This window comes from Schistocerca gregaria, chromosome 4 (genome assembly GCF_023897955.1).
Source record: "Schistocerca gregaria isolate iqSchGreg1 chromosome 4, iqSchGreg1.2, whole genome shotgun sequence".
NCBI classification, from domain to species: domain Eukaryota; kingdom Metazoa; phylum Arthropoda; class Insecta; order Orthoptera; family Acrididae; genus Schistocerca; species Schistocerca gregaria.
This window is the reverse complement of record NC_064923.1, coordinates 315,059,043-315,083,216: the sequence shown is the minus strand read 5'-3', so window position 1 is coordinate 315,083,216 and position 24,174 is coordinate 315,059,043. Positions and strand designations below refer to the sequence as shown.

Sequence of the window (24,174 nt, the reverse complement as noted above, 5' to 3'; positions counted from 1 at the left end):
TTGACGCAGATGGAAGGAGCAAGGATGCATGGTGGTGCAAAAATGATAAAAATTACGTAAGAAAGTAGAATTACATCCGAAAATTACACAAAAATACACCCAAATATGTGTGAAAAGTACAAAAAGGGCAAAATGGATGCACAGGGGGAATAAAAGAGATGCAATCTAAGGAAGACAACGATAGTGGAAGGAGAAAACTCACTAAAATTGGAGTATTGCCAATATTTCTACGGAATCCGAACTGATGTCCTTGAGGACAGCTTCTACCAGTTTTTACATTAATTTGAAAACTCGCGTTATTATTTTGCAGCAGTGGCTTATAAACTGATAGTTTGGTGATTTTCACATCTGTCAACACCTGCTTTCTATGGGATTGGAATTATTATATTCTTCTTGAAGTCTGAGGGTATTTCACCTGTCTCGTACATCTTGCTCACCAGATGGTAGAGTTTTGTAAGGACTGGCTCTCCCAAGGCTGTAGTTCTAATGGAATGTTGTCTACTCCCAGGGCCTTGTTACGACTCAGGTCTTGCAGTGCTCTGTCAAACTCTTCACGCAGTATCGTATCTCCCATTTCATCTTCATCTACATCCTCTTCCATTTCCATAATATTGTCCTCAAGTACATCACCCTTGTATACTCCTTTCACCTTTCTGCTTTCCCTTCTTTGCCTAGAACCGGGTTTCCATCTGAGCTCTTGATAGTCATACAAGTGGTTCTCTTTTCCCCAAAGGTCTCTTTAATTTTGCTGTAGGCTGTATCTATCTTACCCCTAGTGAGATAAGCCTCTACATCCTTACATTTGTCCTCTAGCCATCCTTGCTTAGCCATTTTGCACTTCCTGTCGATCTCATTTTTGAGACGTTTGTATTCCTTTTTGCCTGCTTCATTTACTGCATTTTTATATTTTCTCCTTTCATCAATTAAATTCAATATTTCTTCTGTTACCCACGTCTTTTTACCTACTTGATCCTCTGCTGCCTTTACTACTTCATCCCTCAAAGCTACCCATTCTTCTTCTACTGTATTTCTTTCCCCCATTCCTGTCAATTCTTCCCTTATGTTCCTCCTGAAAGTCTGTACAACCTCTGGTTCTTTTGGTTTATCCATGTCCCATCTCCTTAAATTCCCACCTTTTTGCAGTTTCTTCAGTTTTAATCTACAGCTCATAACCAATAGATTGTGGTCAGAGTCTACATCTGCCCCTGGAAATTGCTTACAATTTAAAACCTGGTTCCTAAATCTCTGTCTTACCATTATATAATCTATCTGAAACCATCTAGTATCTCCAGGGTTCTTCCATGTAAACAACCTTCTTCTATGATTCTTGAACCAAGTGTTAGCTATGATTAAGTTATGCTCTGTGCAAAATTCTACCAGGCGGCTTCCTCTTTCATTCATCAACCCCATTCCATATTCACCTACTACGTTTCCTTCTCTTCCTTTGCCGACTATCGAATTCCAGTCACACACGACTATTAAATTTTCGTCTCCCTTCACTATCTGCATGATTTCTTTTATCTCATCATACATGTCATCAATTCCTTGATTATCTGCAGAGCTAGTTGGCATATGAACTTGTACTACTGTGGTAGGCATGGGCTTTTTATCTATCTTGGCCACAATAATGCATTTGCTATGCTGTTTGTAGTAGCTTACCTGCACTCCTACTTTTTTATTCATTATTAAACCTACTCCTGCATTACCCCTATTTGATTTTGTATTTGTAGCCCTGTATTCACCTGACCAAAAGTCTTGTTCCTCCTGCCACCGAACTTCACTAATTCCCACTATATCTAACTTTAACCTATCCATTTCCTTTTTTAAATTTTCTATCCTACCTGCCTGATTAAGGGATCTGACATTCCACGCTCCGACCCATAGAATGCCATTTTTTTTTCTCCTGATAATGGCATCCTCTTGAGTAGTCCCCGCCCGGAGATCCGAATAGGGGACTATTTTACCTCTGGGATATTTTACCCAAGAGGACGCCATCATCATTTAACCATACAGTAAAGCTGCATACCCTCGGAAAAATTACACCTGTAGTTTCCCCTTGCTTTCAGCCGTTCGCAGTACCAGCACAGCAAGGCCATTTTGGTTAGTGTTACAAGGCCAGATCAGTCAATCATCCAGACTGTTGCCCCTGCAACTACTGAAAAGGCTGCTGCCCCTCTTCAGGAACCACACGTTTGTCTGGCCTCTCAACAGATACCCCTCCATTGTGGTTGCACCTACGGTACAGCTATCTGTATCACTGAGGCACGCAAGCCTCCCCACCAACGGCAAGGTCCATGGTTCATGGGGAGAGGGCAGTCTAATATCATAAAAATGGAAATCTCAATTACACTTGTAGATATTTTATTCTTCTGAAGATATTTTATTTTTTCAAGATATATAAACAAGGAAGAGGCAGTATACTGAGACTCTTTAAATATTGATCTATATAAGTCTTTGTATTTAGCATGTGTTGTTATTCTAATAATCTTTTTTTGTAGCCTAAATGTTTTTCTGCTACGTATGGAGTTCCCCATCTGTAGTGAATGGATACTGTGATGGTACATTGTGACTACTGATGCAGAACTTGCATTTTGTGAGAGGATTCTTACAGCACATGTAAGTGTTTCAACCTTTTATTTACATTATTCATGGCTGTCTCCTGTTTCGCGTTAATCTGGATACATATACCTAAAAATTTTGTCACATTTGCAGATGAGACAGTTTTTTCATCAGCGTTAAAAATTGATGATGCCGGATGGCGTTTCTGTTAAGTATAAAAACTGACTGACCCAGTTGTTTCAAAATGTATCATTAACTTATTTGTACTGTGTTATATCTTGTATTACATCTGTAGCTGATTTTGTAGGCTGTCTTTACCACATGACTTAATTAGAATATTTGTGTCATATGCAAAAAGTACTGTTGTCCTTTTAGTTAACTTTTCAGGAAGGTTATTAAAATACAGAATGAAAAGAATGGGCCCAAGGACTAACCCTTGAGGGACTCCATACCTATTTTTTTTTGTGCATTACTATATAAATTAGAAATTTTGTGAATTTTTATATCTTTGTATTTTATTTGAGCAATTTGTTGATTATCACGCAGGCAAGAGTGGATCTACCTGGTTTGTAGGCCTCTTATTTCTTAGCTACTGCAACAGGATGTGATGACCTATTACATCGGAAGCTTTACAAAGGTCAAGAAATATGTTAGAAACATGTTGCTTATTCTATGCTGCAGCTAGAATTTCATCTAGGATGGTGAAATAGCTGAATGTGCTGATCTGTCAGTTCTGAAACCATGTTGTTAATCACTTGTTGTGAATCACTTATTATCATTTCTTTACTTAAGAAGGCTGTTCATCTCCTAAGAAACAGTTTTTCAACAATCTTACCAAAACCTGACAACTAGTTCACTACAGAAGTGTTTGATAGCTGCAGTCTCTTGCATGTGGTCTGCTACTGCCTGTGGCCTAGAGAAAGAACTAAAATTGTGACCTGGACCACCTGCCGCATGCATGGCCTTGTATCGCTACTTGTTTGTTTATGACACTTTGCATGCAAGGCACCTTCCCCACCACTGAATAATGTGTCAAATGTTATTCACACCTTCAGGACTGCGCACTGAACACAGAATTGCAGACAACTACCATTTCACTTTATTCAGAACCCAAGCTCATTGATACAATGGCCTGCTCCACAATATCATGTATAACTTACAGTCTCAGTTCTGTGAAAATAGCAAGATTATTATTGCACAGTGGTCTAGGGCAGAATCAATCTTAGCCATATTCCAGCCAACCACCTTTTGCAGTCGTCCCCTTACACAGGACTTTAGGTTACAATGATGGACCAGTATAAATATTTTTTGTTGCATGTTCATGTCTTCACTCTGTAATAAATGAGCCAATTGCAGTTATATAACATTTTTTTATAATTAATGGTCATCTTAGTCTAAAATTTTATTAGGGTATAGACCCATTCTTTCACATATTATCCTGATTATTACCCTCGTCTTTCCTTTACGCAGAACATTCTTGCAATTTACAGAAAATTTGAAGGCTCACTAATCAGTCAAGTTACATTAATTTCATTGACTCCAGCTAAGATACTACAATATTAGAAGTGCAACTAGCAGTTAGGAGGATGAAAACAGGGAAGGTACGTAGCTGGGGTAAGCGAAATACATGTGGAGATGATAAAGGCAGTTGGATCTACTGAAGTACAATGGCTATACAGTAGATTGCTAAGATGCATACGGACTAAGAAATGTATGCCTGAAGAGTGGAGAAAAGGAATAATAATTCCAGTGTTCAAGAAGGGTGGCAGGAGAGTATGTGATGACTATTAACTGCTCACACTCATAACCCAAGTAGCAAAAATAATGGGGAGGAGGCCCATAGCGAGTTTGTTTGATGTGATCATGACCAGTTAAGAAAGAAGAAACACTGACTGGAATACAATTACAGATGAAGAATGGATCAAAGTAAAGTGGAGAAGGATCACAAATGTCCCAATTCAGCTTGGTGTTGGGTAAAAGGGAAACGAAGATGAGGACGATGATGATGACAATAACTTCAGCAAACTAGCCGCATTAATTACATGCAAACTGTGGAGTGTTAACATTAATTTCAAAAATGAGATCTGTTCAAAAAATTCCATAAAATTGGTATTTTTGCCCCAATGCTGTGTTGGAGCAAAATGTGGTTGGCATCCCCACACATGCCTGCTGTATTTAATGTGCAACTGCCAGAAGTTTCATTGCTGTATGTCTGTTAGTTATTGTTCTATGACGTACTGGGTAGAACATTATGTCACACAGTTTGCGAATTTCGAGATGACAGAGTAGAGGAACAATGTGACCATATTAAATTTTGCATGAAACTCAAGAAAACATTTACAGACACACACCAAAAGATGCAGGAAGCCTATCATGATGAGTGCTTAAGCCGTACTCAGTGTTACGAATGGTTCACACAGCTTAAAAATGCTCAGATAATTGTTGAAGATGACCCTCGTTGATAGTCAACATGCCTTCACCGTCTACCGATGTCTACCGATGCTCATGTCAGCAATGTCAAGACTGACTGTCCAAGAGATTGGAGAAGAATGTGACATTTCAGTTGGATTGTGTTATGAAATCCTGACATAGTATCTTGGAATGCATCACATTGTCACCAAATTCATCCCATGGCTCATGAGTCAAGACCAGAAAGACCTTAGCCTCACAATTTGTGAAGTGCTTTTGGATTGTGCAAATGAGAATGAGATGTTTCTTAAGAGAATCAAAACTGATGAGAAGTGGGCCTACGCTTATGATGCTGAGACAAGGCTCACTCTTCACAATGGGTCAGGAAAGGTTCCCCTAGACCAAAAAAGCTCATCATGTTCAGATCAAACATCAAAGCCAAGCTGATAGTTTTCTTTGACTTTGAGGGATTAGTTCATCATGAATTTGTGCCACAGTGACAAACTGTTAATGAATGGTGCCACTCGGATGTTTTACGATGCCTGTGAGAAGCAAATGGCGTGAAATGTGGTGAGACAATTCTTGGCTCTTGCATCATGATAATGCAGTCACATTCTCATCCCTGATGGTTCATGACTACAGCACAAAAAACAAAATCAGTGAGCTGCCTCATCCTCCGTACTTTCCAGACCTTGCCCCCCCTTCCCCCCCCCCCCCCCCCCCCAAATTTAAAACCCAGTTGAAAGGATGTAAATTTGCAATGATAGGTGAGATAAAAGAAAATTAGCACATGGCACTTCACATGATCCAGCAAGAGCCATACAAAGACTGCTTCTGGAAGTAGAAACGGTTTTGGGAGAGGTTATCAATTGTGGAGGAGGGTATTTAAAAGGAGACCATGTACAATAAGTAAAAGGTAAGCGTAGACCTCGTATATTTCTAAGTGGTGCCAGAATTGACAACAGTTTCTACTGATTTTACAAAACTGTCTACAGGTCACCAGTGTCAAACTGTGTATTCAGATGGCAGAAGGAAGCAGTCGCATATATCTTAGGACTGGGCCATAGTGATTTCTGTAAAAACCAAGCAAAGAAAACCAAGAAATTTACTCTGGGATTGAATGCAAATCTGCACAATACAAAAAACAAAAAACTGCCATAAGGTGTACTACTTTCCAGGCAATAACTGCTGAACAAGAGTCACGAACATCAAAGGTTAAAACTGTACAATAAACTACCACAAACAGTAAAAATGCTACCTTTTTATAAATTTAAGCAGATATTAGAGATCTGGATTAAAAATGAAGCATACTAGTCAGCTGAATTCCTTCAGAGTAATCTCAATATTGACCAAAGGATTATTTACTTGATGAGTGTATTAGTACTGATTATTAAAGTAATAAGTAGATATACGTAATATTAAAGTGGAAACCAGTATAGAGTACTTGTTCACGTATTTAGGTAGACGAGTAATGAGAATTACTTGTACATGTCTCTACTTATGTCTAGATGTATAAGGTGCAGTCAAGTGAAAACAAGACAGATGAGAACAAAATTGACTAGGTGTGAGTGGGACTCATGCACTGAGGGTTTTGTACGAACCTAATTATGTATACAGACAGTTCAACCATTCCAGGAATATAGGATCTCAATGATTTTTGCCTATTATCAACATTGTTACTGGCAAGATATAGGTGCCAGGGATTCCAAGACTTTTGAAGTTGGATAACAAATGTCAAAAGAAATATTTTTTTTCCCATGATATAATTACAAATTAATGATTTTCCTTTTTTGTGAAACTTTACATCTTGCAAAATTTCATGACCCCAGGTCAACAGAAAGTACCCTGCAGGTTATGATGCACGAGTGTACAAGATTCAAAATTACACACATAAATGGCCGTATCTTTCGATTGCATTGACTTAGAAGGGTCCCCTTTTTTTACATTGTCAGACCTTTTACGTGATATCCCTATTTCAACTTGATATGTCTGCTCATTCCAGAGAAAGGTTTTTGAACAGTCAGACAGACAGATTGACAACAGAATGAACCTATAAGGACTTCTTTTCTATGAATTAAGGTACAGAAACCTATAAGGAAAGTAAACTGTTTATTCATTCAAGAGCAATTGCCATAATTGTTAACACTTTTATACCACTGTGACACAAGATTGCCAATGTGTGTGTTTTGATTTTACGAGGGTGAGTCAAATGAAAACCTTAAATTTGTACTATGTTGTTGTGGTCTTCAGTCCTGAGACTGGTTTGATGCAGCTCTCCATGCTAATCTACCCTGTGCAAGCTCCTTCATCTCCCAGTACCTACTGCAACCTACATCCTTCTGAATCTGCTTAGTGTATTCATCTCTTGGTCTCCCTCTAAGATTTTTACCCTCCACGCTGCCCTCCAATGCTAAATTTGTGATCCCTTGATGCCTCAGGACATGTCCTACCAACCGATCCCTTCTTCTAGTCAAGTTGTGCCACAAGCTCCTCTTCTCCCCAATTCTATTCAATACCTCCTCATTAGTTATGTGATCTATCCATCTAATCTTCAGCATTCTTCTGAGGCAACACATTTCGAACTCTTCTATTCTCTTCTTGTCCAAACTATTTATCGTCCTCGTTTCACTTCCATACATGGCTACACTCCATACAAATACTTTCAGAAATGACTTCCTGACACTTAAATCTATACTCGATGCTAACAAATTTCTCTTCTTCAGAAACGCTTACCTTTCCATTGCCAGTCTACATTTTAAATCCTCTCTACTTCGACCATCATCAGTTATTTTGCTCCCCAAATAGCAAAACTCCTTTACTACTTTAAGTGTCTCATTTCCTAATCTAATTCCCTCAGCATCACCCAATTTAATTCGACTACATACCATTATCCTCATTTTGCTTTTGTTGATGTTCATCTTATATCCTCCTTTCAAGACACTGTCCATTCCGTTCAACTGCTCTTCCAAGTCCTTTGCTGTCTCTGACAGAATTACAATGTCATCGGCGAACCTCAAAGTTTTTATTTCTTCTCCGTGGATTTTAATACCTACTCCGAACTTTTCTTTTGTTTCCTTTATTGCTTGCTTAGTATACAGATTGAATAACACCGGGGATAGGCTAAAACCCTGTCTCATTCCCTTCTCAACCACTGCTTCCCTTTGATGTCCCTCTGGTTTCTGTACAAATTGTAAATAGCCTTCTAATAATTTCCGGGTATGCAGCCGGATCCAGTCCAGTCGACATTCTGCCACGATATTTCGGCCCAGAGACGTCCGGCCATCATCAGGTGAGTACACAACAACTGAAGAGCCCAGGTGCAGTCGCGGTATTTATGCCGATTCTCGCGCACGTGTTGACATGCGCGGCATAGCCGAGTTGTATGTGCTGCCCTCGGTGGTGAAAGTAAAAGATCATCTAGTCATTGAGTATCGAATGACGCTGTCTATTCCGCTATGAATGTATAATTTTAATAACAGGATTCCATAAATACCGCGACTGCACCTGGGCTCTTCAGTAGTTGTGTACTCACCTGATGATGGCCGGACGTCTCTGGGCCGAAATATCGTGGCAGAATGTCGACGGGATCCGGCTGCATACCCGGAAATTATTAGAAGAACAAATACGCTGGGAAAATTTCAGAAGTCACATCAAATACCTTTACGGGGAGGAGATGGTTCAGGATATCCACGTACTGGATAAATTACGTGAGAAAAGAGCCAGGTTGCTGTGTTCACTAAATTTTTTACTGAAATGTAGAAACAATAACTTGATTCCAACTTTCGCCAGAGTTGTTCATTTTATTAATAGTGTGGCTGTCAACAATATAAAACGCAAGGCGAGTCTGGCTTTATTAAGAGAACGAATCCGTTATACTCATCGTGAGTTAGACGCTGTTGCCAGGAATTTATATTATTTACATCTGAAGATTGCAGCAAAGATGTTCTTGCCTTAGCTGGGACTCTATTGACGGTGTATCCTGGGCCAAGGCAGACTGGGCTCACAGGAACAGTACGAACAGGCAAAGTGCGAAGTTTAGCCAACTCGTAACACGAAAGCCGCAAGAAGCTATCTCTGGACGATCTGTGGTGAACCTTACGAAGAAATCGTTTGACGATGCGACGATGTCAGTGCTTGCAAAAGGTTTAAACTTCGCCCCTACTCCTGCTTCACTGCCTTTAACAGATTTCATCAGTTCCATTGAGGAAGCCATTAGACGTCTCCCTGCGGATAATGCAGACGAAATTCGACGTGAATCTTGCCGAACGTTGTTGAAATGTGCGCCACAACGGAGTAACATCTCGCCAGCTGAAAGAGCTGCTCTCCGCAGCCTCAGAGAAGATACTAGCACAGTCGTACTGCCTGCGGATAAGGGTAACGCCACAGTTCTTCTGACAAGGGAAGCCTACAACGAGATGATATATTGTCAGCTAAATGATTCCACGTACCGCAGAATTGGAAAGGACCCAACAAGCCGAATATCAAGGAAAACTGCTACCCTTTTGAACGACTGTTCTCTACCTGAACAAGTTATCAAGAGATTGAGACCACACAATGCAGTACCACCAAGACTCTACGGTCTTCCCAAGATACACAAGGATGGTGCCCCACTACGATTAATAGTGAGTAATATTGGTGCTGCCACCTATTCTACAACAAAATATCTGGCCTCACTACTAAAGCCATATGTGGGTAAGTGTTGCCACCATATACGTAACTACGAGGATTTTGTCAGTCGCTTGAAGGAAGTTAAGCTTAGCAGCTCGGATTTATTAGTCAGCTTTGATGTGGTCTCACTATTTACCAAAGTGCCTTTAATGGAATCGTTACATCTTATTGGTAACTTATTCAGTGCCGAAATGACGGCCTTGTTTGAACATATACTCTCCTCAACGTACTTTTTATTCAATGACGAATTCTTTGAACAAACGGACGGCGTCGCCATGGGGGAGCCCTTTGTCCCCTGTGGTAGCTAATCTCTTTATGGAGGACTTTGAGGAGAAAGCACTTGAGTCTGCTGTCTTAAAGCCTACGGTCTTCTGGCGGTACGTAGATGATACTTTTGTTGTATGGCCTCATGGCAGACAGGAACTGGAGAAATTCCTTCACCATTTAAACTCTTTACATGAGAACATCAAATTCAAGATGGAGATCGAAAAAGATGGCACTTTACCATTTCTAGACGTGCTAGTATGCCGTAAAAATGATGGGTCATTAGGACATTCCGTGTACAGGAAACTGACTCACACAGATCTGTATCTCCAGGCGTCAAGCTGCCACCACCCAGCACAAACAGCCGGTGTTCTCAGTACCTTAATACATCGAGCGCATGTAATATCGGACGATGAAAACCTCCACGCAGAATTAGAACACTTGGAGAAGATTTTTAAAGAGAATGGCTACACTTCACGCCAAATAAGAAAGGCCATGCGCAACTGTCATAACAAGAAGCAGCGCACTGACGACGCTGATGACGACTTTAAATCAACTGCGTTTCTTCCATACGCTGGGAATGTGTCGTCGAAAATAGGCCGATTACTGAAGAAGAATAAAATCAAGGTTATCTTCCGTCCACCAGCAAAGAACCGGGCCCTGGTTCGATCCGTTAAAGACGATTTACAACTGAAGAAAGCAGGCGTCTACAAAATTCCCTGTGAATGTGGCTCTGCATGAACGATGTACAGAACATGAAAGATACACCCGTATGCGGCAACCGTCAAAATCGGCAGTAGCAGAGCACTGTATTTCATTGGGACATTCGATGGAATACAACGGAACAAAAATTTTAGCTCCGGTTTCCGGATTTTGGGATTCCGTAATCAAGGAATCAGTGGAAATACGTCTTGCCGATAATCTTATAAATCGTGACAACGGCTTTCAACTGGATAAAAATTGGAATCCTGTAATTAAAATTATACATTCACAGCGGAATAGACAGCGTCATTCGATACTCAATGACTAGATGATCTTTTACTTTCACCACCGAGGGCAGCACGTACAACTCTGCTATGCCGCGCATGTCAACATGTGCGCGAGAATCGGCATAAATACCGCGACTGCACCTGGGCTCTTCAGTAGTTGTGTACTCACCTGATGATGGCCGGACGTCTCTGGGCCGAAATATCATGGCAGAATGTCGACGGGATCCGGCTGCATACCCGGAAATTATTAGAAGAACAAATACGCCGGGAAAATTTCAGATGTAAATAGCCTTTTGCTCCCTGTATTTACCCCTGCCACCTTTAGAATTTGGAAGAGAGTATTCCAGTCAAAAGCTTTCTCTAAGTCTACAAATGCTAGAAATGCATGTTTGCCTTTCCTTAATCTTTCCTCTAAGATAAGTCGTAAGGTCAGTATTGCCTCACGTGTTCCAATATTTCTACGGAATCCAAACTGATCTTCCCCGAGATCGGCTTCTACCAGTTTTTCCATTTCTCTGTAAATAATTCGCGTTAGTACTTTGCAGCTGTGGCTTATTAAACTGATAGTTCCGTAATTTTCACATCTGTCAACACCTGTTTTCTTTGGGATTGGAATTATTATATTCTTCTTGAAGTCTGAGGGTATTTCGCCTGCCTCATACATATTGCTCACCAGATGGTAGAGTTTTGTCAAGACTGCCTCTCCCAAGGCCGTCAGTAGTTCTAATGGGATGTTGTCTACTCCTGGGGCCTCGTTTCGACTCAGGTCTTTCAGTGCTCTGTCAAACTCTTCACGCAGTATCGTATCTCCCATTTCATCTTCATCTATATCCTCTTCCATTTCCATAATATTGTCCTCATGTACATCACCCTTGTATAGACCCTCTATATACTCCTTCCACCTTTCTGCTTTCCCCTCTTTGCTTAGAACTGGGTTTCCATCTTCTGCTCTTGATATTCATACAAGTGGGTCTCTTTTCTCCAAAGGTCTCTTTTAATTTTCCTGTAGGCAGTATCTATCTTACCCCTAGTGAGATAAGCCTCCACATCCCTACATTTGTCCTCTAGCCATCCCTGCTTAGCCATTTTGCACTTCCTGTCAACCTCATTTTTGAGACGTTTGTATTTCTTTTTGCCTGCTTCATTTAATGCATTTTTATATTTTCTCCTTTCATTGATTAAATTCAATATTTCTTTTGTTACCGAAGGATTTCTACTAGCCCTCGTCTTTTTACCTACTTGATCCTCTGATGCCTTCACTACTACATCTCTCAGAGCTACCCATTTGTCTTCTACTGTATTTCTTTCCCCTCATTCCTGTCAATTGTTCACTTACGCTGTCCCTGAAACTCTGTACAACCTCTGGTTTAGTCAGTTTATCCAGGTACCATCTCCTTGAATTCCCACCTTTTTGCAATTTCTTCAGTTTTAATCTAAAGTTCAGAAGCAATAGATTGTGGTCAGAGTCCACATTTGCCCCTGGAAATGTCCCACAATTTAAAACCTGGTTCCTGAATCTCTGTCTTACCTTTATATAATATATCTGATACCTTATAGTATCTCCAGGGTTCTTCCATGTAAACAACCTTCTTTTATGATTCTTGAACCAAGTGTTAGCTATGATTAAGTTATGCTCTGTGCAAAATTGTACCAGACGGCTTCCTCTTTCCTGGATCTGACATTCCACACTCCGACCTGTAGACTGCCAGTTTTCTTTCTCCTTATAACGACGTCCTCTTGAGTAGTCCCCACCCGGAGATCCGAATGGAGGACTATTTTACCTCCGGAATATTTTACCCAAGAGGACGCCATCACCGTTTAACCATACAGTAAAGCTGCATGCCCTCGGGAAAAATTACGGCTCTAGTTTCCCCTTGCTTTCAGCCGTTCGCAGTACCAAAACAGCAAGGCCGTTTTGGTTTGTGTTACAAGGCCAGATCAGTCAATCATCCAGACTGTTGCCCCTGCAACTACTGAAAAGGCTGCTGCCCCTCTTCAGGAACCACATGTTTGTCTGGCCTCTCAACAGATACCCCTCCATTGTGGTTGCACCTACGGTACGGCTATCTGTATCGTTGAGGCACGCAAGCCTCCCCACTAACGGGAAGGTCCATGGCTCATGGGGGGAGGAAAATTTGTAACAACAAATAGAAATTTCACGCCTTTATCCTGTAAGTTGGTAAGTGTGCTACAAACAGCGTGCAGAATGGCCTGTAGGTGGCAGCATAGTGCAGATGCACACATACCGTCTCAATATCAGTATAAAGATGGCTGTCCCACTTGCAACTTGCACCAGGGAAGAACAGCATTCTCTTATTCGGTTTTTGCGTAGTGAAAGTGTGAAACATATTGAAATTCATCGACGAATGGAGATTCAGTATGGTGATGCATGTTTGTCACAGCAGCACGTCTACAAATGGAATAAGAAGTTCGCAAATGGTGTGACTTCAGTGGAAGATGCACCTCATCCAGGTCAGGCACAACGTGTTGTGACTTCACAGAACATTGCAGCAGTCGAAGCCATAGGGAAGCAAAACTGCTGAGTGACACTGAATGACATTGCACCGTGTTTACAAATTAGTCATGGCTCAGCACACCACACTGAGCATGATGTGCTCCAGTTTCACAAAGTGTCTGCAAGATGGGTACCATGGCAGCTGACTCCTGAAATGAGAAAACGACATGTTGATGCTTGTGAAAAATTTCTTTGGCACTTTGAACAAGAAGGTGATGGCTTCCTTGAAAGAATCGTTACTGGGGACAAAGCCAGGGTTTACTTCCACCAACCGGAAATGAAGAGAGCGAACAAGGAATGGTGGCATTTCTCGTCATCAAAACCAAATAAGTTTTGGAGAGAACCATGAGCACGGGAGGTTATGCTGACTCGGTTTTGAGACGAAAAAGGTGTCATTTTGGAGCATTGCATGCATAGAGGGACCACTGTCACTAGTGCATCAAACACAGATCTCCCAAAAAATCATCTGTGGCCCGCAATCTAATCAAAGCAACGTGGATTGCTGTCAGCAGGTGTCCTTTTGCAACATGACAATGCAAGGCCCCACACTGCCCGTACAATAGTTGCAAGAATCACAGACCAGCATTTTGAGTGTCTTCCGCATCCACCATACTCACCAGGCCTTGCCCCAAGTGACTTCCATGTGTTTGGACCACTCAAAGACACAATGGGAGGAAAGAAGTTTCATTCTGATGAAGAGGTATGCCACACTGTGCACGAGTGGTTGCGTGGAATACCAAAAGAATTTTTTTCTAAAGGAATATATGCACTTTGTAAGTGTGGAGGACTTGCATTGAGAATGGGGGAGATTGGTGATTATGTTGAAAGGTGATACAGCTTTGTACCCCTTCTGCACAATAAATAATATTTAAAAAAGCGTTTAAGATTTTCATTTGACTTACACTCGTATGAGTGCCCAACACTGAGGTTATCAGTTGCCTGACACGTCTGAAGAGAAACAGATGCGGATAAAAATCACTAAAATTGTCACACACAGTGAGAATGAAACATATGAAATGACACTCCACCTCACTCACATTCACTCTCACAATCTCTGTATCTCACAGGCTTTAAGACAATGGAGTGAGTGTGAAAGATGCCATGCCCAAGTAAAACAACACAAGAGCTAAAACAATGCCACAGGCAAATGTGACAGGCTGTCTAATTACAAAAAAATATGAGTGAGCCAGTCACCCTGGCAATACATAAACTGCTTCCCTGAAATATGATGAAACATGGTGGACAATTCAAGAACCTTCAAAACTCTAACCACAGTCATCGGAAAGTCACTTAAAATAGACAGCAGGTCTGTCTGCAAATCCGCCCAACATCTCTGGTCTGAAAATAAAACACAGTCTAATAAAATGTGACACACAGTGATCTGTATGTTACAAGCACCACACATTGGAAGTTTCTCTCGCCAGAGCAAGAAGCCATGCATTATAGGGCTGTAGCCTATGCAAAGAGGAATAAGGAGGACCTCATCCCACCAACATGGCTGGAAGAAAGTACGCCATTGCCTTGTTGTGGGCTTCACAAGACACAGCTTATTGTCTGTCACTTCCAGCCACTCATATGCCCATAGACAAAAGACACTGTATCTCAACAGCGAGGCAATGGCATGCAGTGCGACGGCACACAAAACTGACTGAGAATTACGACACACCTCGAGGCTTCATGGAAACATATTTGTAGTCACCTTCAGAACGATGACTGTACCCAGTCATGCACCTCTTCATCCAAAGCAAATGATCTGCTGGTCCACATGTTGCCAAGGTTGTTAGAACTACAGTAGAAAATTTCACTGGGAAAGGCCTCGCACATTCTTCATACAGTTATAGATCTCTCCCCCCATGTGATTTCCATATTTTTGGAACCCTGAAGAAAGACACCCTCGGTTGCCGATTTGCTTCAGAAAGAGGAATCATTTTGGGAGCTCCATGCACAATATGTTGACACAGTCTTACCAATACAGAAAAGGGCCTTTACAACAGTAACGAAACTAGTAAACTGAGTTCCCTGTAAATATCTGTTTAAACAGTTTGGAACTCCTGCTGTACCCCGTGAGTACATCTACCAATCTGTTATGCACATCAAGAAGAGTAACTCATGAACAGCAGAATTATTGATTTCTGAACAGAAGCCACCTAAACTTACATTTACCAAGAGCAAACAAATACAAAACAGCATTTTCTAGAAGGGAATAAAATTTACAATACACTGCCCAAGAAGATTAAAGTGGAATTAAAATCCAAATATTTAAAACATAAGTTAAGGCATACTTCTTAAATAATTTATACTATAAAATCAAGGGTTATTTGGATAACACAGAGTAGGGACTGGTGAGTGATATTAACTGGTAATACATAACTGTCATTCTGCTATAAATTGCAATGGTTTAGTGGCATTACTGTAAAATCATATGCCGAGGCTCTGTGATGGAATATTCTATCCTTTTTCCAGTCTCTTGAGCTCAACATCAACTAATTATGATGAAGCATTGACTCAGATTTTTCAGACTGGCCAGGGGACAACATGAAGAATTCAGCAGAATGATGTGTTGATACATCTGAACAGTGTAGAAGTATTTTTCGATAATGTAATATTATGAAATGTTTGAATTAGTTTTTTTATGTTGCAGTTTTCAATTAAGATGAAGTCTGATATTATTTTGCAAATAATTTACTAGTGAATAAACAACTGACCAAATAACTAAGCTACTCCATGGAAAAGATCAACTGATAGGGTGATCCTGTAGTTATCTAAAAAACTGTCCATATCTGAGTTACACCCAGTGCAATGTATCTTAAGATACATTTTTGGTCTGGGACTGGGTGTAACTCAGATATGCAGTACTCACTGACACATGATTTACTATTTTATAAAGGCTATACAAATATTTGCTGCTCTTATACACACTTAAGTGACTGCAGACAATGCATAAATCTGCTACTGCCACTACACACTGGTGCGCAAACCTTAACAAAGAAAATAACTTTTGCATGATGTGTCTCAGTGAAACTTGTACTGAACACAGAAAGAACTGCTAAAGCACAGTACAGAATGTAACTGGAAGAAATATACAAAGAAATAGATAGAAATGACACTTTTATTTGAAGACAATAATTACACACAATCCTTGAAGATCCACTAGGAATTTCAGACACTGCAAAAGGCAGGACACAGTTTTCAGCAAGATGTATGATCACCTTGGATGGCTCAATGGGATTTAAGTTGGAGAAATGGGCAGGCCAGCCAGTTTGCTAAATATCCTCTCATTCCAAGACCACGTCTACCTGCAGTGTTCGATAAAAATGAAGTCACGGCTGAATGTGCTCCTGAAAAGACACGCATGGGAAAGATGTACAGTTTCACAATAATGTTGACCAATGACTGTACCATGTTCAAAGATTTGGAGATCATATGTCCATGTAACACTGTCTCCTCACATTACAACACCTGGACCATCAAAACCATCATGTTCAACAATGCCAGATGTACTCTCATATGGCAAGAGGCTGCAATACGTAAAGCACCCAGGAACATTGTCGAACACAATCATTTAGATGGTCCAGGTGTAATAGTGGGGAGAGGCATAATATTGCATGGACACACTGACCTCCAAATCTCTGAACACAGTACACCTATCACTCAGTATAATTATGACAATGTACTCCCCTTCCCTATGTGTGTCTTCTCAGGGATGTGACTCCACTCAGCAGTGCAGGAGGAGGAGCCTTTGGCACGAGAGGATATTCAGCGCATGAACTGGTCTGCCCAACCCCCCCAACTTAAATCGCATCAAACGTGTGGGATTCAGTGGGGAGACGTAGTGCTGCACACTAAACAAGAATTCCTTATGAAAATCGAGGCCAGCATGGGAGCACATTGAAAAATATTCATTGACATCCAAGATAACACACCCTACGTAACATGTCTTGTCTTCTGTAACATCCAGAGGATGAATTTCAGTGATACACTAACACTGTGTTTCATCCTAAAAACAAAAAGATGAGAATGAATCCACTCACCATTTCATTGCAGATTTCACATCATTCACTCCAGTTAACAAGTATCTGTGCACAAAACCCAGGAGACTGCACCCATAGATGTTCTGTTCTTTTATCTGCAAAAACAACTGTTATGAGTGACTCTGCATCATTACCACAAAATGATGACATCAGTACCCTTCAACAATTTCACATCACTAATGGACTAATGGTTACTAAAAAATTAGTAAATATTTCATAGAGCAGGCACAAAACAGCAAGCCCTCAGTTACAAGTTTGTTTTAGTTGTCTGTCTGTATTAACTGCTTCCTCACTGCAAATAGATTGTGCTTTCAAAAAAAACAGGAATCAGACTATCAATGATTCAAAGTAATAAAATGGAGCCCCATTATGATAAAGCTATTTCCACAAAGACAACATAAAACAGTTTTGTTTTTGCCTGCTTCATTCATAACTACCCTGAAAATTCCGTTCCTTCTTCTAATGTAAAATTTCAGTCAAAGTCACCTGCTGTGATGCCAAAAAGCAGAGAGCGACAGGAATGACCTGCTTATGTAGTGATACCTATTGGATCCAAATCAAATGTGTATGTTATGAATTAGAATGTATCACATAACTGCCCTGTGAAACATAAAATGCAAGATGGAAATTAAATACATGTATACATACAGTCTGCACTTTAAAATGTGCAAAAGGAAAATTCAGGAATGTAACTATAATCATCATATGCTCCAACAGAGGAAGTGGAAGAACGAATAAAAGAATACTTTTATGAAGACCTTGAAAGAACATGTAGTAAAGTACAAAACTACAACCTACTGCTTGTTATGGGAGACTTTAATGCCCATGTTGGCAAATGAATGTGGAAGAGTATCAGGGAGAAACACCCTACATGAAGAAAGTAAGGACAGACACTATAACACTGTACATGAATCTCTGTTGACATAAATTTAAATTATTTCCTTTTTTGTATTATGTATCTAAAACTTCTTTAGTTATCTATTGCACTAGGTATTGGATTGTACTATATTTTAATGTTTTACTAAACCAATGTTGTTGTTATGTAACACCTATTTAAAATTGTGTACTAATGTATTTAGTTGGTGCACAAGTTCATAAGGTTTTTCCATAAGTTTAATAAAAACAACAGATGCACTTAACAGAGACTTTAGTCATCAATAATATAGTTACCTTTACTATTTACAACAGCCTGCTAATGCTGAAGTGACTTTGCAATTCTGAAACTTTAGAGATCACATAGTTTCAAGGTGAAGAACTCGTTGATCCATGTTTGGAGTGCATTTTCATCCACAAAGGAAGTTCCTTGGAGGTTGTTCAATTGAGAGTGGAAAAGATGAGAATCTAAGGGTGCAAGATCATGTGAATAGGGTGGGTGTAGAATGACTTCTCAGCCCAACTCCTGTTTAACATTTTTTGTCAGTCTAGTAGAATGCAGTTGGGCATTGTCATGGAATAGCATCACTTCACACAGTTTTCCTGGTCAGAGTTCTTGGATTGCATCTGCAAGATGTCTCAGTTGTTGGCAATAAATGTCAGCAGTGAGGGTTACACCTCAGGGAAGCAATTTGCAGTACATCACACCATCACTGTTTTACCAGATGCATAGCATTGTCTTCTTTGTACATGCACAGGTCTTTGTACAGTAAGTTGTTGCTTTGTCTGGGCCCAAATCATTTTTTTCTTTTCCTTATGTTAGCATAAAGACATCATTTCTCATCACCAGTAACTGAACAGGATAGGAACGGTTGGTGTTGTTCATCAGCCAACCAATGATGAGCAAGCACAGATACACATTAGGCCACCCACTAATTTTTGCAATTCTGGCTTAGAACATGCTGTATCCATACACCCAATTTTTGAACCTGCCCCACTGCATGCAAACGTCACACAATGAAGGAATATCACAGTTCATCAAATCTGTCAGTTCTTGAGTACACTGATGTGGATCATTGTGGATTAATGTGTTTAAACAATTTTCATCAGACCCCAAAGACCTTCCTGGATGTGGAGAGTCATTAATGTCATAACAATCCTTCTTAAAACAAGAAAACCATTTTCTTTCCATGCTCTGTCAAATGGCATTTATTCCCATAAATGGCACAAATGTTTCTGGCCACCTCCACTGATGTCACACCTCTACTGAACTCAAACAGAGTATGTTGTAAATGTTCCAATTTCTCTACTTGGCACTCCATTTTGTAGCATCCACAGCTCCACTCACTATCTCCAAATGGCAAAACAACAATATGTAAACTCAAATACAAACAGTGAACTACAAATAAAAAATGACAATCAATAAACAAACCCACAGCAACAGTAATATCAATATGCAAAACAAAAATGCTACAAACTTATGCACCAACCTAATACCAAGTCAGCTACATCCCATGTAAAAGGTATGATGAATAGATGCTTAACAAATAAATAAAAAAATAAAAGTAGTTAAGGAAGCAGCAGAAGAAACAACTGGGATAAGAAGAAGGGAAAGAAACAAATGGTTTGATGATGAATGCAGACTAACAACATAATATAAAAATGCAGCAAGACAGAATGCTACAGATGGAGACAAGAAGAAATGACAAGGTGTATAAGGAATTCAGGTATAATGTTCATAGGATATGTCTGTTATGAATGCAATTAACCCCCAGTGAGGTAATCTGCAAACCCTGATTTACAGAGGATGTGCTTCATGAGAAAACCCAGACTGTGACTGAAGGCCTACATAATTTAATTTGGGTCATATGATCAAAAAGTACATTCTGTGGACTTAATGTGCAAAAAATAGATGTCTATGATGCAGTATTATATTTCATTGCAGGAAATACTGGCAGAAATGAAGTGCTGAAGAGAGCTTGTGTAAATCCAGGCATGTTTACTGCAAAAACATTTTCCACCATTGATCAGAGGGGAATCATCAAAGCTGCCACGCACAGCACTGTCAAGTCTACAAATACATAACCGACTCCACTTCCTGCATTGTTGGTCTTCTTGCTTCTCTTTCATCTTCTTTTGCCTGTATTTACTTTTCCAGTTCTTGTGGGTCTCATGATACCAGGTCTGAGTTGGTATTGAGCTTATCTTCAAAGTATTTTGCCCATCACTGCAACATTTTTTGTTCATAACTCATTATCATATAATTTCTATTTTACATGGATTTTGTATTGGTTGAAAATTTTTTCTCATCTTTCCAATAGCGTAATTGAATTTTCTTTCTTCATTCTGATCCTTTAGTTCTTTTATCTCCAGAAATTTTGCTTTCAACTATTCTGTTTTTTTTTTTTTTTTTTTTTTTTTTTTTTCAGACATGAAATAACCATGCACCTGTTAAGGATGGAATAGTATCATAACTTATAAAATTTGGTTGTCACGCAATAACAAACATAATATGAGAAAATGAAAGCATGCCTGTGAACTGGAGAACTGAAATATGTCCTATAAATAAAAAAGGAAATAGTTAAGACTGTGAAAAATACAGAGACCTAGCTTTATTGAATACACCTACAAAATATTTTCCAGGATGCAGAATGAAAGGATAAAGAAGTGAGCTGATAAGATCCTCAGAGCATACCAAAGTGGTTTCCTGTCAAATAGGGGCAATTATTACCAACTGTTTGTTATTAGACAAATAACAGAGAAAATTTGTGACTATGACATAGATCTCCACTTCCTGTTTGTCGATTTTAAACAAGCTTTTGATAGTATTAACGGGTCAACACTGTATAACGTACTAAAAGAACTGGGCATCAATGACAAGCTAAGGTCTGTTAGTTGAGTTAATAATGAAGGACATAAAGACAAACATAAAAGTGTGCAAGGGCTTTACCTTTACAGATGGATTGAAACAGGTTGATGATCTCTCTGTAGTCCTGTTCACTTTAGCACTACAAAGTCCGATACAAAAGATTAACACGAGAGGAACAATAATGATGAAATCCAGTCACATATGTGCATATGCAAATGATATTGCAATTTTGGCAAGAGATGTAAAAACCCTTTAAAAATGTATGAAACAATGGAATCAGAAGGAGCAAAAATTTGACTTATAGTAAATGAAAACAAGATCCAATAAATGGTAATGTCCAATTCTATGGGAAGAAGAACACCACATGAGCTTAAGGCCTCTAATAAATCTTTTAAAGCTGTCAGCTGCTTCCGTTATTTAGGTGTCCTCTTAACCAGCAATAATAATAGAAGACAATGTATTAAAAAAAGGATACAATCAGGAAACAGAGCCTGTTATGCAAACTTACAGGCATTCAAGAATTCTCTAGTTGCAAGATCAACCAAGTTAAGTGCATACTATTCCCTTGTGCAACCTAAGGCTGAAAAGGAGTGACACAGAATGGAACCTCGGCATAACCTGAACAGAAATCTATAACAAACACCAAATCAAATACTGGCAGGTGGACGCCATTGGAAAAATTCAAATAAAAGCCAAAAAGTTTACTTCTCCCTGAATACCAAGAAATGTTTAACAATGTGTCACCATGTCATTCCCAATCAAAACATGAAACGATTTATGTTTGAGCATGGCCCTTATATCAAATGAATCTAGAACAAATAAACCTTTGTCAAAGAAGCAGTTGTCAATGAGGAGAAAAGGAAATGCCAAACCACAATATACTTTAGTTCTTTCAGTTCTTACAGACACCACCTACATACAAGGTTTCCCAGGACAAATGGTCAGTTTTAAGGGATACAGCAGAAACGATCACTCAAAGCATAAAAGTCTGGTAAACATGGGCTCTAAAATGCATACCTTAAGAGCTCTGAGCACTTGTTCAGTAAAAAAGAGATGTTTTTCGCAGTAGTCAAGATAGACGACTGCTCATAGGTTTCAAGGTGTGCAGTTTAGAGTCCATATTTACAGGACATTTTTTCGTGTTTGGGCAAATAAAATAACTTTTCAAAACATGGAAAGCAAAGAGCTTATAACAGAAGAGACCTGTTTCACAGTATCAAAGATGAAAAGCTCATAGCTCTTTAAGGAGAATATCATGGATTTGGGTTCAAACAATCAGTTTTCAAAAAAAACTTAATCTACTTAGTTTAATGAATGTTGTGTATAAATTTTATCTTGATAGCAGCATTAGAAATGTCTTTAAAAAAATTAAAATGGTTAACTCCACACTCCAAGTCCCCCCCCCCCCCCCCCACCTCTTCAGACATTTGCAAAACGGTAATAGGAACTACTAGAGAAGGGAAGTTGCTACTCACCATATAGCAGATGTTGCAAGCTATGATTGTGTGAATCTTTTTATTGTGCCTATCGCGCATGGCTCAGCATCTCCGCTATATGGTGAGCAAAAACTTTCCTTCACTCATATTGTTAATAGAAGCTACTCTTCCTTCAAAGTTATAGTAGATAATAAACCACACAATGCTCCTAAAGGAGAAGAAAGGTTACATGCTTCATGGTGGAAAACCCCTACAAGAAAAATGCAGGCTTACTCTTTCAAGAAGTATTTGGGAAAATACAAATAATTTAGAGACTATGTCATGGGATGGACAAACAATTTATTTTCATAAACTATCCACAGGCAAAACATCAAGACATTACCTTTCCCCCAAAGATGCCTGATTTAAGAACCACACATGGAATGAAATATATTCATGTATGCACACTCTGCCAGAACCTGTTATGAATGCAATTAACCTCCACTGAGGTAATCTGCAAACCCTTATTTACAGAGGAGTGCTTCACGAGAAAACCCAGACTGTGACTGAAGGTCTACGTAATTTAATTTGGATAAGATGTTTGAAAAGTACACTCTGTGGACTTAATGCACAAATAATAGATGTCTATGATGCAGTATTATATTTCATTGCAGGAAATAGTGGCAGAATTGAAGTGCTGAAGAGAGCTGGTGTAAATCCAGGCAGGCATGTATACTGCAAAAACACTTCCCACCATTGATCAGAGGGGGATCAACAAAGCTGACACAGCATTGTCCAGTCTACAAATACAGCTCACACAAATTAGAAAGGAGGAGAACAGAAGCCTGGAGGATTAAGAGTATAAGTATAGATGACTTTAAAATATGGAAAACCTATTAAATGTTGAATTATTTGAACTAAATCTTTAAACCGCAATTTTTTTTTTTTGATTTTACATTTTTTGCACTATTAGAAGCCATTTAGCAAGGTGGAGGGTACCTTAAGTACCTCTGTCATTTCTCCCTTCTATTCCAGTCTCGTATTGTTCGTGGAAAGAAAGATTGTCGATATGCCTCTGTGTCGGCTCTAATCTCTCTGACTTTACCCTCATGGTCTCTTTGCGAGATATACGTAGGAGAGAGCAATATACTGCTTGACTTCTCGGTGAAGGTATGTTCTTGAAACTTCAACAAAAGCCCGCAGCAAGCTACTTAGCGTCTCTCTTGCAGAATCTTCCACTGGAGTTTATCTATCATATCCGTAATGCTTTCACGATTACTAAATGATCCTGTAACCAAGCACACTGCTCTCTGTTGGATCTTCTCTCTCTCTTCTATCAACCCTATCTGGTACGGATCCCACACCTGTCAGCAGTATTCTAGCAGTGGGCGAACAAGTGTACTGTAACCTACTTCCTTTGTTTTCGGACTGTATTTCCTTAGGATTCTTCCAATGAATGTCTGTCTGACATCTGCTATACCGACAATTAATTTTATATAGTCATTCCATTTTAAATCACTCCTAATGCCTACTCCCATATATTTGTGGAATTAACTCGATCCAGTTGCTGACTTGCTATATT

General features: G+C 39.5%; 1 protein-coding gene across 2 annotated transcripts in view; it reads right to left on the bottom strand.

Moving 5' to 3' along the window:
- LOC126267157 (gamma-tubulin complex component 4) overlaps positions 1 to 24,174 on the bottom strand; it is a 150,407-nt gene that overhangs the window by 87,681 nt on the left and 38,552 nt on the right. For both annotated transcript variants that reach the window (XM_049972100.1, XM_049972103.1), the window contains exon 4: positions 17,436 to 17,530. In XM_049972100.1, the coding sequence (XP_049828057.1) occupies positions 17,436 to 17,530 (95 nt within the window). The remainder of the gene's footprint in view (positions 1 to 17,435; positions 17,531 to 24,174) is intronic.